The 15,296-nt window shown below is 40.0% G+C and overlaps 1 protein-coding gene across 2 annotated transcripts in view; it reads left to right on the top strand.

The window, feature by feature from the left end:
• The window catches only part of arhgef10 (Rho guanine nucleotide exchange factor (GEF) 10), a 35,635-nt gene extending 20,339 nt beyond the window's left edge, over positions 1–15,296 (top strand). Inside the window, exons 20-30 of one of the 2 annotated variants that reach the window (XM_028395853.1) lie at positions 752–879; positions 1,978–2,078; positions 2,332–2,453; positions 2,793–2,879; positions 3,544–3,758; positions 3,875–4,032; positions 6,895–7,037; positions 8,192–8,366; positions 13,638–13,760; positions 13,873–14,394; positions 14,476–15,296. In XM_028395853.1, the coding sequence (XP_028251654.1) occupies positions 752–879; positions 1,978–2,078; positions 2,332–2,453; positions 2,793–2,879; positions 3,544–3,758; positions 3,875–4,032; positions 6,895–7,037; positions 8,192–8,366; positions 13,638–13,760; positions 13,873–14,378 (1,758 nt within the window). In that variant the 3' untranslated portion in view covers positions 14,379–14,394; positions 14,476–15,296. The remainder of the gene's footprint in view (positions 1–751; positions 880–1,977; positions 2,079–2,331; positions 2,454–2,792; positions 2,880–3,543; positions 3,759–3,874; positions 4,033–6,894; positions 7,038–8,191; positions 8,367–13,637; positions 13,761–13,872; positions 14,395–14,475) is intronic. The other variant, XM_028395854.1, reaches the window with a different exon arrangement.

Below are 15,296 nucleotides of genomic sequence, written 5' to 3'. Positions count from 1 at the left end.
GATGGAGGTTTAGTTTGCAGGGTGCAGCAGGAGCTTGTAAGGCTGTGTTTGTGCTGTGCTGGTAGGTCTGTCATGAGCAGAGTGGGAGGTAGAGTAACAGAAAAACTCTCAGAGAGACATGTGTCTGAGAGATGGAGGGAGGGATGGAGACTGATGTCAAGTAGAAAGGCAGGGCTAAAATTTTTGAATTAGACGGCCAAGAATTTCCTTAACATTAAATTTCACATCACAAGTGATACTGACAGTGTTCTAGTTATAAATTTTTACTTAGAAGATCTTTTTGTGTGTATCTCAAGCATGGCAGATTGTGTAGGAGTAGATTTTGTTAATTATTAATTGAAAGGAATTTTATAGTTACTTGGCCAACTCACATTTTGTACGGTTCCTTTATGGTGCAGCAAAGACACAAAACACAATTTGTAGTCCAATAAATGTGGACCTGTAAAACAGGGCCAGAAGCTGCAGCCCCAAAAATCAACACCTCCCAGAGCGTGTGTCAACAAAAAAAGACATTGCACTTGCTGTCGGACTGCTGAGTGACAAGTGCTTCTATTTTTTTGGTGTCACTCAATGTAGATGACAGTATAAGCAGCAAACCTAGGTCATGGCCTTCATTCTTTACCTAATTCACAATAACATCTTTAAATCAATGTGGCTATGATTAATTGATATCAAGTTGCTTTGAAGCACATTTTTTGGCCATTTTCCCATTCTTTTTCTCTCGCTCTTCTTCCAATATTCTTTTGCACAGAATGTAAACCCCACAGTGGCCCAGGACTGGGTCTCAGGTCTCCAGAGACTGATACTGAAGAAGGAGGAAGAAATCAGGGCAGCTGACCGGTGTAGGATCCAACTCCAGCTGCCTGGCAAACAAGACAAGTCTGTTTTTTACACTTATATAAACACTGTCTATCCATTGATCCAACCATCCATTCACCCATATAAACACCTCCTTAGCGTTAGATTTTTTCGCAAACTGCCATGTTTATCCTTGGCTTGTCTTTATCCCTCTTATCCTCCTTGGTCCTTCTGTTGCTTCAGCTTTCCTCTATCCTTTTGGCTTTAGAAGAGAGCATTTAAGCACATTTTGGTGTTTGAATAAATAAGTTCCTTCACCAGCTCAAATAAATCAGAACCAAAATTTCCCCAGCTGTTGCTGAACACAAATATCCATGTCACATATTGCATGCTCATTTACAGTCATCACATGGTTTCCCATGGGTTTTCACATTTTAACATTCTCAATTACCGTAACTATTTTTTTTCACCTTCTTACTCCATCTCTACTGCATTTAGCTGGTGAGATTATCTCTGGGTATGTTTGGAAACACAGCTGTGCATCTCTCATTCCTCCCCTGATCCCTCAATCACTAAAAACAACACTTCTCACCAACACCAACAAGAGTGAGATACATTTCAGACTTCCTCTCTCTTCCTCTCTCTCTCTCTCTCTCTCTCTCTCTCTCTCTCTCTCTCTCTCTCTCACACACACACACACACACACACACACACCCACAAGCAATAATTGACATTGAGTTCCATTGCATTTCTGTCACAGTCATACTGCTCGTTCAGCATTAGATGGGCAGACTTCTGAGGGTGAAAATTCTACCCAGACACATAGAAGTGTTATTATTTAATATTGGATACTTAAGTGTAAATGTTACTAATTTAGTGGAGTGTATGTTTAAGTGTTGAACTTGACTAGTTAGACAAATTTCAGTTTAATTTTTTTTGCATCCACATATATTCAGTACAGTGTTAAAGCATCTCAAATGATGTACCTATATGACATCTAACAAATAAGATTTGTGTGATAACCTTTGTATTGTATAAGCTGCAACAAAACAAAATGTCTATGTGTCGCTATTGAGCTTGATGAAGCAAATTTGAGAAATGCATAGACTGTATAATAGATATAACAATAGCTTCTTCTTTAATTTCCTCATCTTGTGTTTTTCTCTTCTGTATTAACAGGATGGGTAAACCCACTTACTTCAGTGCAGTGTTCAATACTCTCAGCCCAGCCATCAAACAGTCATGGATCAGTAACTTGCAGATGGCTAAGCTGGCTCTTGGTACAGTACACTTCTTGGCTGTATACTTCCACTTGTCTCAGTTGCACAGTTGTTTTTTCCATTTTGTCTGCATGAATTTATGCAGTGTAATAGTGGGCTGTATTGACATACTGTATTTTATTTCATTTTTTACATATCACAGCTGTTATTGGTTTGTAAGAGTTTCTTTTTGTAGTTATAGTGATTATTAACTTTTACAGACCTCTGGAGTACATTACTGAACTGTGCTATCTTTGTGCGTGTTTCATAACAGAAGAGGACAACCTGCAGGGCTGGTTCTTTGCAGAAGATCATGCAAATCAAATCAAAAAGCAGAGACACCCTCTTTTGCTGCAACAAATGCCTGTCGTCATGTCAAAACTACAGGAATTCAAGGTGAGGTTGTTACTTTCCTATTTCTGAAGGTAGTCATTCACTCAGTTTATTAAGATATGGTTCTGATAAAAATCAAGATTCAGTGATGCAGAGAGAGCACTCATGCTGTGGCTGGTTAGCGCAGTTTGCTGTGGGTTTGATGCCTGTATGGAAAATCACACTAAACTCTGTAACAGTTACTTATTACAGAAATATTTGTTGGGCTTTGCAGTGATAAAGGCGATGAAAGATTAGGAATATCTACATTCTTTTTTTAAGGCTGGTTAGTGAGTGAAAGAATTAATATAAACAAGTGTTTTGTATGTCATTTATTTCTTATTTTCTCCTGCTCTGTGATAGGTGGAGTGTGCTGTTCATAATCCAGAGCCACACATCAACACAGAGAGTACAGCAGACACTCCTGTTTTGGGGCATGGATGTGTCTGGGTAAGATGTTTTTTCTACCCAAAAGAAGAACCGTGTTTATACTGAAAACCTACCAGAGAAAGATCTAAATATGTAGTTTTATACCAACATATTCATTAGCCTCAACTCTAGCCTCAAGTTTAGCAGCCAAGAAGATGTATTTAAGTGTATTTAGGCATTCTCAGAAGGCACTGTTGCAGTTTTTAGGGTAAGCTTAACCAGAATCCATTTTAGCAGAGCCGCTTTTGGGTATGTTGCGTCAGCAGAACAGATTTGTTTGCAAGTTTTTTTATTAATATGTCTAACTTCCTCTTGAGAAAGACAATCATGATTTGACAGTTATTTCTTCAGTACTTACTTTTTTCTTAAAATAAACAATGATTCTCTTTAGCATCGGTAATCACTGCCACTGTAGCAGCCTTGACAGTCAAGGAAAACTTCTCTGGCTGTGATATAACATCATTTACACTGGTATTTTCATGATGAGATAATATATAAACTGTTGCTGAAAGAGTTTTAGATCAGGAGTTAAACTGTGATAAACTGTGATGTATATGTCAATATAAACTGGCCTATGACAGGATTTTGATTTGCACTTTCTTTAGTAATTAAACTTGTTCTCTGCAAAGTGTTTTCTCATGAACAACATCTGGAGTACTACAGCTGTCAACTTCTTTTCATTTAGGTTGCAAGTTGCACCAATCAGATGGGCCAGATTGCCATTGTGGCCATGCAGAACTCCAGCCCTAAGGTGACTGAGTGTTTCAATGTAGAGTCTCGTATTCTCTGCATGGCCTATGTCCCAAATGAACAACTCCAGGAGAATGGGGACAACAGCCATGTTCCTCCAGCGAAGGCCAGTGATACCCCGACTGTCTGTCTGGGCATGGAGGAAGGAAGGTACAGATAGTTGCATATCTTGTTTTCTAGCTAAGATTCACAAAGGTGACCATTTTTTAAGCATATATTTGCCAAGATGTAACACTATATCTGTATTTATCTCTTGTCCTATTTAGCATCATTGTCTACAAAAGCAGCCAGCGGTCAAAGAAAGTACGTCTGCAGCATTTCTTCACTCCAGATAAGTCCACTGTCACCAGCCTGGTGTATAGAAACCACTGTCTGTACGCTGGCCTTGTCAGTGGCTCCGTGGCTGTCTACTCCAAATCCCAAGGTGTGTGTTTCAGGAAAGTGTTTATCTCTTCAGTTATGTTTTTAGAATTTTACCTTTGTAAGGTTTGTTGATCATCTTAGCTATAATTAGGCCAGTTATAAGGTTAAATCACTGTCATTGTGCTAAACAGAAACACATTCATTGAGGTAATTAGATTCAGTTTTAAAATGGTGCTGACAGTGTTAACATAAATATTTAGCAGAATATTCAACCACAATATGCTGTGTGAATGAATGAGAGCCTTTTCCCCAACTATATGAAAACATTTAAGGTTCCTAAAAGGCTGCACAGTTTGCTGCTAAATCCAGGTATAGGGAATGTTCTCACAGAGCTTGCTGTTTTGCAGCCTGTTGCGCTAATTACGTTTTTTTTTTTCTCACCATGTTGCCATTAGTGTATAGTGTAAGTCAGTCATTGTGTGCAGTCTGAGGTCAGAGGTCTCCCCTGCTGTATGTTGAGGTTCTGCTTCCGTTTGCCTTGTTGCCTGGGAGAAATCGGTCTGTTGGTGACCTATTTAATGATGAGCTTAGACAGCACACTCGGCTCTTCCCACAGTTTCACACATTCTCGGTTTTCTTCCGTCTTGTATTGGCTTTCATAGGGGCTTCTACCTCAATCTGTCTCTATCAGTTTCTCATATAAAGTGTGTGAAGGCAAGTGCTAGTTTTGGAACATGAAGATTCGAATACTAGTAATTCTTGACTGTCAGATACAAGGACAGTATCAGTGTCTTAGTGCTTTATTAACCTCGCTGAAACATACCCATTCCTCTCTCAAATAACTCAAATCAGATTTTACTCTAGTGACATTGGTGTGTTTAATTTTTTGTGCACTAGAGAGAAATTGAAAGAATATAGATGATGACCTGAGGACAGAAATACATGAGGAAAGCTATTTTTGCTTTTTTAAGCTACAGTCTGCCTGGAAGACAACATTTCAGTTTGCATGTAATTGTTCAGGAATTTTTTGGACCACTCATTATATTTTTCCAGTGTGTTGTCCTCAGATACTAGGCAGTGTGTTGTTAACTGAAATAACCGAATGTGCCCACTGTAGTTGCTGTTATTATTCATCACCACTGGTGTGTGAAATGAATCCCCAAAAAGATATCCTGGTTTCTCAGATTGAAATGTTTGATTTCTATCCATCCACACATCTGCCAGGATGTGAAACATGATCACTTTATGTTAAAATGATGATTCATCCTGCATACGTTGGTGAGGAAACTGTTCTCTACACACATGTGGTAATACAGCTGGAGTCAATTCTGTCACATTGACTGGCTCTTCTAGCATTCACAGTGGACCCACTGTTTACCTTAGAGACAACAGCAGTACTTAAAGAAATGATCAGTACCGGTACATAGTTTTTAAAAGAAAAAATGTCCACTGACCCTCAAGATATCAAAAACTACTGAACTGACAGGAATGCTGCTTTGTCTTTTATGCCTTCCGTGCAGAGTTACCAAAGCTGCTTGGAAATACAACTCTGCTGTTGATGTAGTGTTTTTGAAGCCAGGCCGTCAGCCTAGTTCTGCCATGCTTGCTTTTTTCCAATGTGACTGACAATGTGCAAGATGGAGAAAGAGGGAGGCAATGATTCAGCAAAGGTCACACATCAGACAGACGGTCAGAAGATGAACTCATTTCTGCATCTCTCTCATGTCATCTACTTTTACTGTTGATAGTAATGCATGTTTTGTAGTCTATCAACATGAGAAGAAATTTTTTTTGTAATGAACTTTTGGCTGGTTACATTTCTTTTGTTTCTCATCCACACATATTTGTTGAGGCTGACATTGACATGAAGGAGAGCTACAGTTTGAGAAGTGAGAGATGTGGGCAGACACACTTACTTTAGTACTTACATAAGCCTGCAAGTTGACACTCATGTTTTTTTTTCCTTCACTACTCCTTTTCTTTTTCTTTTTACCTTATATTCTTGCACATTCACCTACACAGCATGATTATTAAAATAATATACACAGGGCTGGAATGTTAATCCCACCCAGCTCCTTTAGTGGCAGATTATTCTTACTTCCCCAGCCATTCCTGTATTTTTAAAGGAACATCTCTCTGCGTGGCACCTTACCTTTCAATAGCTACCTTTGTACCCTCGGCTAAATAAACATTATTGGTGAGGCCTCACTCACTTCCTGGCATACCCATTAGTTAAGGGAATGTGGTATGTGGATAAAATGTACTTTGTATTCAACATTTGGCACATGTATAGGTGGATATTCACTAGTTTAAGTGAGATTCCCTTTAATTCCCTACTTTAGCTTAACTCAGCTGAGCTCTTCGGTTATTTAATGGTATGCACTTTTTAATGTGTAAAATACATCACATACCCAGCTGTCTCTGTCCAACAAACCTACATTTCCTCACATTTTGCGTCTACAGTAAACACGTTCTAAATGTGCTGATATTTATAAAGATACTGCAGGGGGTGTTTCATTGCAGCCGAGCTGGCACTGTAGGTGCCCAGGCACATGTAGAACAGTGTGTGTAGGAGGTGAGTGTGGGATACAGCTCAGCTCTGACTAATGCTTCACAGCCCATCTATATTCATAGTGAAGGCTGTGGAAACCATTAATGGCCACTCTACCAACATTAGCAGAGTTATAAATGCAGATGACCTTTACAGGCGACATTTATAAAGACAGATGGACTGTTACTGCGATGTTCATGTACTGTGTAAACCATTCTTCTCAAACCATTAAATAAAATGCTGTTTGGGATTTGTGTTGCAAAGGTTTATGTTGTTGCTTTATGATGGTTTATTAGATTTTTAGATTATAGTTCAGATATCATTGATGTATATGTTGAGTGTTTACATGCTGCATTATGTTTGTTCTCACAGATGGTTTGTGGAACTCAGATAAACCCACCTTACTGAAGCTGGGAGTCCTCCCAGTCAAGGCCATGCTGGCTGTGGAGGAGCACCTCTGGGCTTCATCTGGTGGACAAGTCTTCATCATCAGCACCCACACACACTGTGTAGAGGTACGTCGCCTGCAGCCTTCCGTCTAAGGGCATGCTTTGACAGTGTTAATAAGGGGAGCAACACCAAAGAACAACTAAGAAATAAAAACTGTGGAGTGTGAACTGGACATTTGTGCCTTGAGTCTGGACTGACGGGAGCAGGAAGTGTTTCTAAGAAGGTGCCACTTTAAAATGTGGTTATTCCAAGCTGGAGAGACCACATGTGGTGTGAGGTGCCTCCTTACCCTTCCAAGGCCTTTCTCTTTCCATATCCTAGAATATGGATGGTATTCCATATGGGAGTTGTAGCCTGGTTTAGGGAGTGGATGCACCTGCCATGGGTCCAGGAATAGTAACGTTCCTCTGACATGCACTCACTCATAATCTGTTTAGCCTCATTAAGCTCATTATGTCAGACCACCTGCCTATCCCGTTCGCCTTCCTCACTAAAGATTTACCGTTAGTCCAGAGTGGTGACTGTAAGTCAGATGGAGAGGAAGAAGAGACTTGCTGGAAAACAGGAAATTTCATAATTTAATAAACTGCTCAAGATAAAATCTGAATTACAATGACTAGAATGTAGGGCAAACAAACATGCAGTGCATTGCATTAATATTTCAACCTCACTCATCACTGCATTTCATATTGCATATCAATAATAATTTGTGGTTTCTCTAACATTTAGGCTTTTTGACAAAGAATCTCTTAATGAGTTTTAATTTTTTGTTTTTTCTTAATCAGCATACCGTAATCAAAACATTCCAACATAATAACCACAAACAATGCATGGGCTGCTGCAGTCTAAACAGACAGAGACAGACTTTCTGTGGGTTGCATGGTGGTTCTGTCTATGTCATAGTCAGACACAGTTAACATATGACAACCTGAAATTAGCTCTGTAAACAACAGAAAGGTCATTGTGGGTTAACACTAGGGCAATATAATACAACGATAATATAATGTGTTTTGCTCACTGCTCCTATTCTTCATATTGTTTCAAAGAGTGCAAGTTGTTAGGTGTCGGTTTAACTAGTACATAAGTATTTTGAAGGATTTACTCTCGATGTGTGAATGTGTTCTTAAAAAAGATTTAATGACTCCAGCAGAAGACATTCACCTTAGTTTAATTACTAAGTATTTCATAGTTAATGACCATGTTGTGCTTTGTCATGCAGAGGCAGTTGGAAGCCCACCAGGAGGAGGGGATGGTGGTGTCCCACATGGTGGTAGCCGGAGTGGGCATCTGGATCGCCTTCAGCACTGGTTCCACATTGCGTCTCTTCCACACTGAGACCTTGGAGCATTTGCAAGACATCAACATTGCCACACCTGTCCACAATATACTGCCTGGTAAGACATCACTGTTATTTTTACATTTACAAAGATATTGGCTCTAAAACTCACTGAACATTTAAATGTAAGATTTAAGTGGGTAGCAAGCTAATACCTGTGTTCATTGTTTAGTATTATTTAGTTACATTGATAAACAGTTTTGTTTAACTGTTCATTAACATTGACCCAATTACGGTACTCCTAGATTATGGTCAGTGTAATAAAGAGGACAATAGGTAGGGCTTTCTTCTGTGAAGTTTTTCTAGCTTTTTGTTACCTTGTGTAAGTGCTTAGGGTTAATGATTAAGTCATTGTGAGTCTGTGGGCTAACTAACTCTACTAACCACTGCCTCTCTGTTTGCCCTTCAGTGACATTCAGTAATACATTCACACTCAGAAAATGTAAAAATATCTGATGGCAAACCACAGTAGGGCTTTTATTTGATAACTGATCTTGTGATCCTTTAGTCAAATATACTTATTCAAATACAGCCCTGCGTCTGTAGTCTGTGAAGCAGGCCCCTTCTCTTCACATCTTCAAAGTGCTGGCTTACTCAACGCCGGTCAGTTATTAGACGACATCACTCTAGGTGCTCATCTAGACGGCTTTTATTATGGCACATTTGTCACACTCTTGTCCTCCTTTCAAAAGCTCTGCGGTAAAACAAAGGACCAGGAACCTCCAATTGTGTCTCTATTCATAGTGTCATAAGGGAAAAGTGAAGGGAAACACTAGGTGGAAACTTCTTTTTTTAAAGGTTCTTGTTAAATGCTAACAAACATGATTAAACTTAAGGGGTGTAGGGAATGTGACACTTGATTTGGTCTTGCAGTATACAGTATACTGTAATAGAATGAGACCAGATGCGTGTCCCTGTGGTTTTACTTCACTTACATCATTCCAACATAATGACTCACCTTTGGTCTCTGATTGTGTAAGGCACTGCAGATGTTAACCTGTTATTAACAGGCTGTGATATCTGCAGTGCAGCGCCAGACAAGACAAATGAACTACAACTCATAGACACTATGCATGCAGATGGTGTTCATTATGGAGAGCAAATATTTGTTTTAGAGGCTGCGAAGAACATAGAATTTAAATTTTATTACCTATGTAACATGCATAGTTTTAAATTGCACGTGTCGTCGAGCGTCAAGAATAGTTTGGTTACTATGGCAATTGTTGTCATAGATGATGTATTTAGTGTGAAGCAGTTGGTTGTGAAAGCAAAGCAGTTTCCTGCCAGACAAACATTGTTGCAAAGTATGTTATGGTCAAATCAAATGACTGTTAATCTAGCCTAACATTCGTCCCAGGCTGCAGTCATCAGAGTGACCTGCTGCTTTGGATCTTGTAATCTGCAGCATTATAGCAGCATGACCCAGAAACACACAGCCTAAAAGGATGACTACAGTTGTCATGGGGAGATTTCTTCTGTTAGTATTTGTGCAGTCCAATTATAGCTGCTTTCAGTCTCATTTTTTCCCCTGTGCTGATTAATGAAGATAAATGTGGTTTGGCAATAAACTTCCTTGTTATGATGTCTACAATATCACATGTTTTGATGTTTAAATGAGGTTTTTATTTGAGTTTCTTTGTAATGACTGCTGTGGTTTGTGTGTGTGTTGTGGTCTGTACTACAGTGTTATTAACCAAGCTCCTCTTGTCTGCATGCACAGTATGCAGATGAATGTTATCACAAAGGCTATAAAAATATTCGGAAAAGTATTCAGCTACAGTATGACAGAAGGGACGCTTTGGAATTTGTTACATCATGGTGGCTCTTTGAATCAGGCTCAAAGCAGGACTGATTATTTTTGATTAATAGAGTCATCACATCTCATGCAGTGAGTTGTTCAGTGCTTCATGAACCATGAATTTGTCAACATGCAGAGAGCTATTTATTTTCAGATGTTTGCGTCTATCACTTGAGGACACGATTAACCACATTTCTGCAGCATCATGCTGTGGTCTGCAGATAAAATGCATTTATAGCTAATTTAAATTACAAGTTTCTTTAATGAAATTCTATGAAAAATGTAAGAGATGACCAACTGTTTGATGTAGTTCCATTCGCTTTATACTGTGGGCGACATTGACTCAGATATCCAGTGTGTAGACTTCCAAGTGGAAGTACACTTTCTCAGACAGATGTGAATGATAAAAGCAGTCTGCCTCACTACCCATATTGGCTAATAGAATCCATGCAACCACAGAGGAAGTTGGTTCTGGGACAGAGCACCACAACTGAAAGCTTTCATCCTCTGGGCCTCGCCATTAGGAGCACACTTCCTCTGATAACAGCATTGTGTCCCTGGACTGTCAGTCAGCATTGAAACTGAAAATAGTGAAACTTTCAGAACCACCAACAAAGTTATTTAGTTTGTCAGAGATTATTTTAATTAAACTGTTGCATGAAAGCCAACCTGTCAGATCCTTTTTTTTGTACTTCTGCATGTTCCACAGCAGCGTTTATCAGTGCTGGCTGCTGCCATGGAGCAGTGTGAAACCAAAAAAAAAAAGTGCTGTTTCTGCACAAACTCTGATGTAATTGGAACTGCCAGCCAACTGTTTGGACAGGAGGGACTGTTTGCCATTGATGTGTTACAGGCAAAGACTGGTGGATCTTTCTGCTTCAGCTCTGTGCTTCATTAATGTTTATTTACTGAGACACAATGATAAAATCAGTGTATATGAAAATACTCACAAATTACATTATGCTGATATCTGATTCTACAGGAAGTTCATATTATGAATAATCCTAATGCAATTTCAGCTGAACTACAAGACCACACAGCCAGGCCATAGGACTGATTCAAATGAACGCTATCACCAATAGAGAAAGAGATATGGGGCGTTGTCTTCAGTCTGAATGCCTCTATCAATAGTGCAGTGTTGAATGCAGGAGGTGCTCTAGGTGGAGTTGTCCTTCTCATGTTCATGCATGTTGGAGTAATTCTGCACACTCCCTTCTTAGCAGACAGGGGTCTGGGTAATATGCTGTAATAGCAAATGTTTACACTGTAACTCATAGTTAATGTTTATTTAAGAAGTAATCTAGAGCTATTAGCAGTTGATTGGTTGATACTTTGCATTTTGTGAAGCGGTCTGTCTATATTCCAGTCAAATATTTAATTTAGGCATCTTCCTCTGAATGAGGCAGCTTAAGAAATTGATCCTTTCATTGTACTATGGATATATCCGTTTCAACCTCCTTGCAGACTTGTTGGTGCCACTGAGTATCTTTTTTTTAAGTAAACTCGGTCAGGCAATGCACAACTTTTTTTTTTAAGTTATTTTTAGACAATGATCCACAATTAAAGCAGACTTTATGATACTGATGTCTGGGGGTGGTGGCTATTTGGCTGGCTGATGTTCTGAGGCTTTAGCCTGCCTTTGTCTGGTGCTCTGTGACCTAAATATGTAGCCATGCATGGCCTAATGGGAGACAAATATCAGGGGGGTCAGTAAATAACACCTCCAGTTCTTTGTTTGTGCGCCACCATTGTTACACACCTCTAACAGAAAAAAAGGTACTTATAAGGGACTAAATATCCGCTCCAATAGTGTTGTAAGATAGATAGATTTTCCATTAGCTGTGATGTGATCTGCTCTCCTTGCTGAGACAATAGAAAATAAGAGATGGTTTTTGACAAATAATACAGTATATGGTGACTAAATGTTACATGTGCTGCTGCTACTGTCTAAAATACTTGTAGAGTAAGTTTTTGTTTGTATAATAATGGTATTTAGCCACATTTTGCCACCTGGCTTACTAGTTAGATTGAGCCATATCACTCTATCTAACTATTGAAAGATGGTGACTTCATTACCTTTTTTTGTGATACCATCAGGTCAAAGTTTCAACTCCAGTGATTCAGTTAAGCGGTAAATGTTGGCATGTGAGCAAAGACATGCTAATTTGAGGATTTAAATGAGAAGAGGGTACACCTTGCTAGCTGAAACGACAGACCCCTAAACTACTTCCACTGTGTTGATTTAGGTTGTTTTGAGACAAAATGGCTGATATACTGTAGTATGTGTATGTGTAATGTTTGGGATTTACTCCTCCTGCCTGCTGTTGGTTGTCAGGACTAAGTGCAGATCAAAGAGGTGCTCCAGTGCAGGATCAGGGCTGGGATCAGGCCGTGTTGACGTTCACTTCGGGTTTATTTTAGTTCACCCTCTGGGTGGTGAACTCCAAATATTATGAAGGGAGGAAGTTGAGCAAGGCCCCCGACCAGCAGTCTATGTGTTTCTGCTAACTCTGGGCCCTCATTAGAAGCACATGTGGGTAAGACGCAGGGCCCTGTCTTCAACTGTACCTGCCCGCCTATCTGGCAGGATTCCGGGAAGTATGGCAGTATGGCATGTGTTTGCCCCATGCATGGGGTCAGCTGTGCTGAGGGGGGTCAGGCAGATAGACTGGCAGTGATTTTTCCTAAAGCCCAAGAGGATTACTTTGAAGGAGGAAATTCAAGTCAAGCTGTTACAGCAGTAATGACTCATGAGTCTCACCTCCCACATAGCAAGACTGAAAAGACTCCTTTTGCAAAACCCCAGATTCTTCTTACTATCATAAAAAATATTATCAAAATGTCCTATTAGATATCATTTGTTACATTGTTACAAAGCTCCCACATGCGAACAATTTCAGATGAATGCCAAATTCCACATAAGTCACTGAACACAGACTGCCAGCAAGCCTAACTTTATTGCCACCCTTGCTGAAAGGTGTTGTTAATTTAACAATCCCAGTTTTTTACAGTCCAATGTGGCTTCACAGTCATCTTTCTAACCAGAAGGAAAATGAAAAAAAGGTCACATCAGATTGTCCTGTTGTAATTGCTGTAAGCATTCTGAATAGAGGCAGAGTTCCTTCCTTAATTACAGCATTACGCTTCACTCATTCTGTTACATAACACTTTTGTATTTGTTTGTTTGACTCAAAGTGGGACTATAATGGTGCATTTTTCAGTGTTCAGACACTTGAAAAGAGTTGCTTTTTACCCAGGATCCTCTTTACGTTGCCCTGGAGATAACTAAGCATTGAACATCATGGCTACAGAAACACCGCCACATACAAAAACAATGCATCTCCCTCCCACACTGTGTTCAACATGTTGAAGTAACCCCCTTCACTGTGCACTTTTTTATTTTCCAGGAGACATTTGTGTGGGAGGATGCGTTTGCTGTGCTGTTCCTCTGTATACACAAATATGAATGGATTTACTGTTGAAAGTATTTTAATTTGTTGAGACTAACGTCATGTTTCTCTTTTCTTCTAGGGAACCAGAGAGTGTCGGTGAGCAGCCTGTTGGTCTGCCACGGTCTGCTGCTGGTAGGGACCAACTTGGGAGTGACTGTGGCTCTCTCTGTGCCCAGATTGCAGGGCATCCCTAAAGTAACAGGTAACACCGACATCTGTGCTAAATAACTGTTTAGTCTAAAAGTAGCTGCAAAGATTACCCAAATTGTTGCTTAGATATGGATAATTGTAGATAAATATTTGTCTGTTCTCAGGTCGGGGTATGGTGTCATTACACGCTCACACTGGACCAGTCAAGTTCCTCACCATGGCTACTGCAGTGTGCAACCGGCCGCCTGGCCTGCCATCCTCCACCCCTCCCTCTTCACTCCAGCCACCTGAATCACAAGAGGTGGAGAGCACCCAGCCTCTCCCAGATTCAGCTGTGACTCCACCTCAGGGGCGAGGTGTGTGGCTGGGAGAAGCGGGATGTACCAACATGGCTCTCCAGGACTCCCTGTCCTCCTCGTCCTGTGGCTCCCTTGCTCTTTCCCAGGGTTCCTTAGAGCACGGGCCTGAGGATGGGGCCCTGTATGATGTGCTTCATGATCCAGCCCTGAATCAGAAGGGTCGCCGAGCCAGCAAGGTAGATGTAAGTTCCCTGCTGGTGGTGTCTGGAGGTTTGGGCCACCGCAGGGTCAACAAAAAGATGAAACAGTCTCGCCATGAGGACAACACCTCGACCATCATGATCTGGCAGATCCCATTACTCAACATGTGACATTATTATAGCACTAGTAAGTTAAATCATTTGTTTTTCAGTGATTAGCATTAATTCGGCTGCATATTGAATCATTTTATCTTTTTCCTTGTTCCAGGTTAAACCCTTGATTCTGCATATGACTCTCATCTCAGATCTGTTTTTATGAAGATATTTGGGATCAGTCAAAAAACCAAAATATCTTATTTAAACCAGAACTGCATCCAACACTCCACAGTATTCCTCCCATAAAAATGGATCAATGAAACCACTCAATCATGATGGATGACCCTGGAAAAGACAACTACGGACCAGTCAAAAGACATACTTGTACCTACTGGAAAAAACTGAAAGGTTTCTAGTGTCACCCTCTGTTTGATCATGTTCTGTAACACAGCTAATACATTTCATTACTCCCCAGTGTTTGTTGACTGTATAGGGCTGCAGTATTTAAATCAGTGTTGGAAAGAAATTATGGTTATGACACAAGTGTCCTGACAGGAGGTTCAGACTGTTACATAAGAGTTTATTGTAAGATTAGGGTCTGGACAGACTTCACATCATCTGTTAAGTTGTAAATTTGAAGTATGACAGCTCAGGATTATGTGTGCATGAGTTTGGACCAGTTTGCCCAGGTGCTCCAGCTTTTCTGCTTACAGAGAAAAGGGATTTAAAAAAAGGTGAAATATTGATGACTGAATTAGTCTGGGGAGCTTTGAAAAGAATCTCTGGCTGGCCAGGGTTCTATTCATAAAGGGAGGAAAAGATTTATAATCACCAGGAGAGAGGCTTTTTTTGCCCAGATTCTTATTTCTCACATAAGGATATGTTTAAGGAAAGATAATATGATTTATACTTTTGTCACTTTTTATGTACTTATGTATATTAACATCCATAAACAGTGTTTTATTGAGCAAACCTGGTGTCCTTCATTTTAAG

This window comes from Parambassis ranga, chromosome 22, assembly GCF_900634625.1.
Source record: "Parambassis ranga chromosome 22, fParRan2.1, whole genome shotgun sequence".
NCBI lineage: Eukaryota > Metazoa > Chordata > Actinopteri > Ambassidae > Parambassis > Parambassis ranga.
The sequence above is the reverse complement of the archived record's forward strand: the minus strand, read 5'-3'. Positions and strand labels throughout refer to the sequence as shown.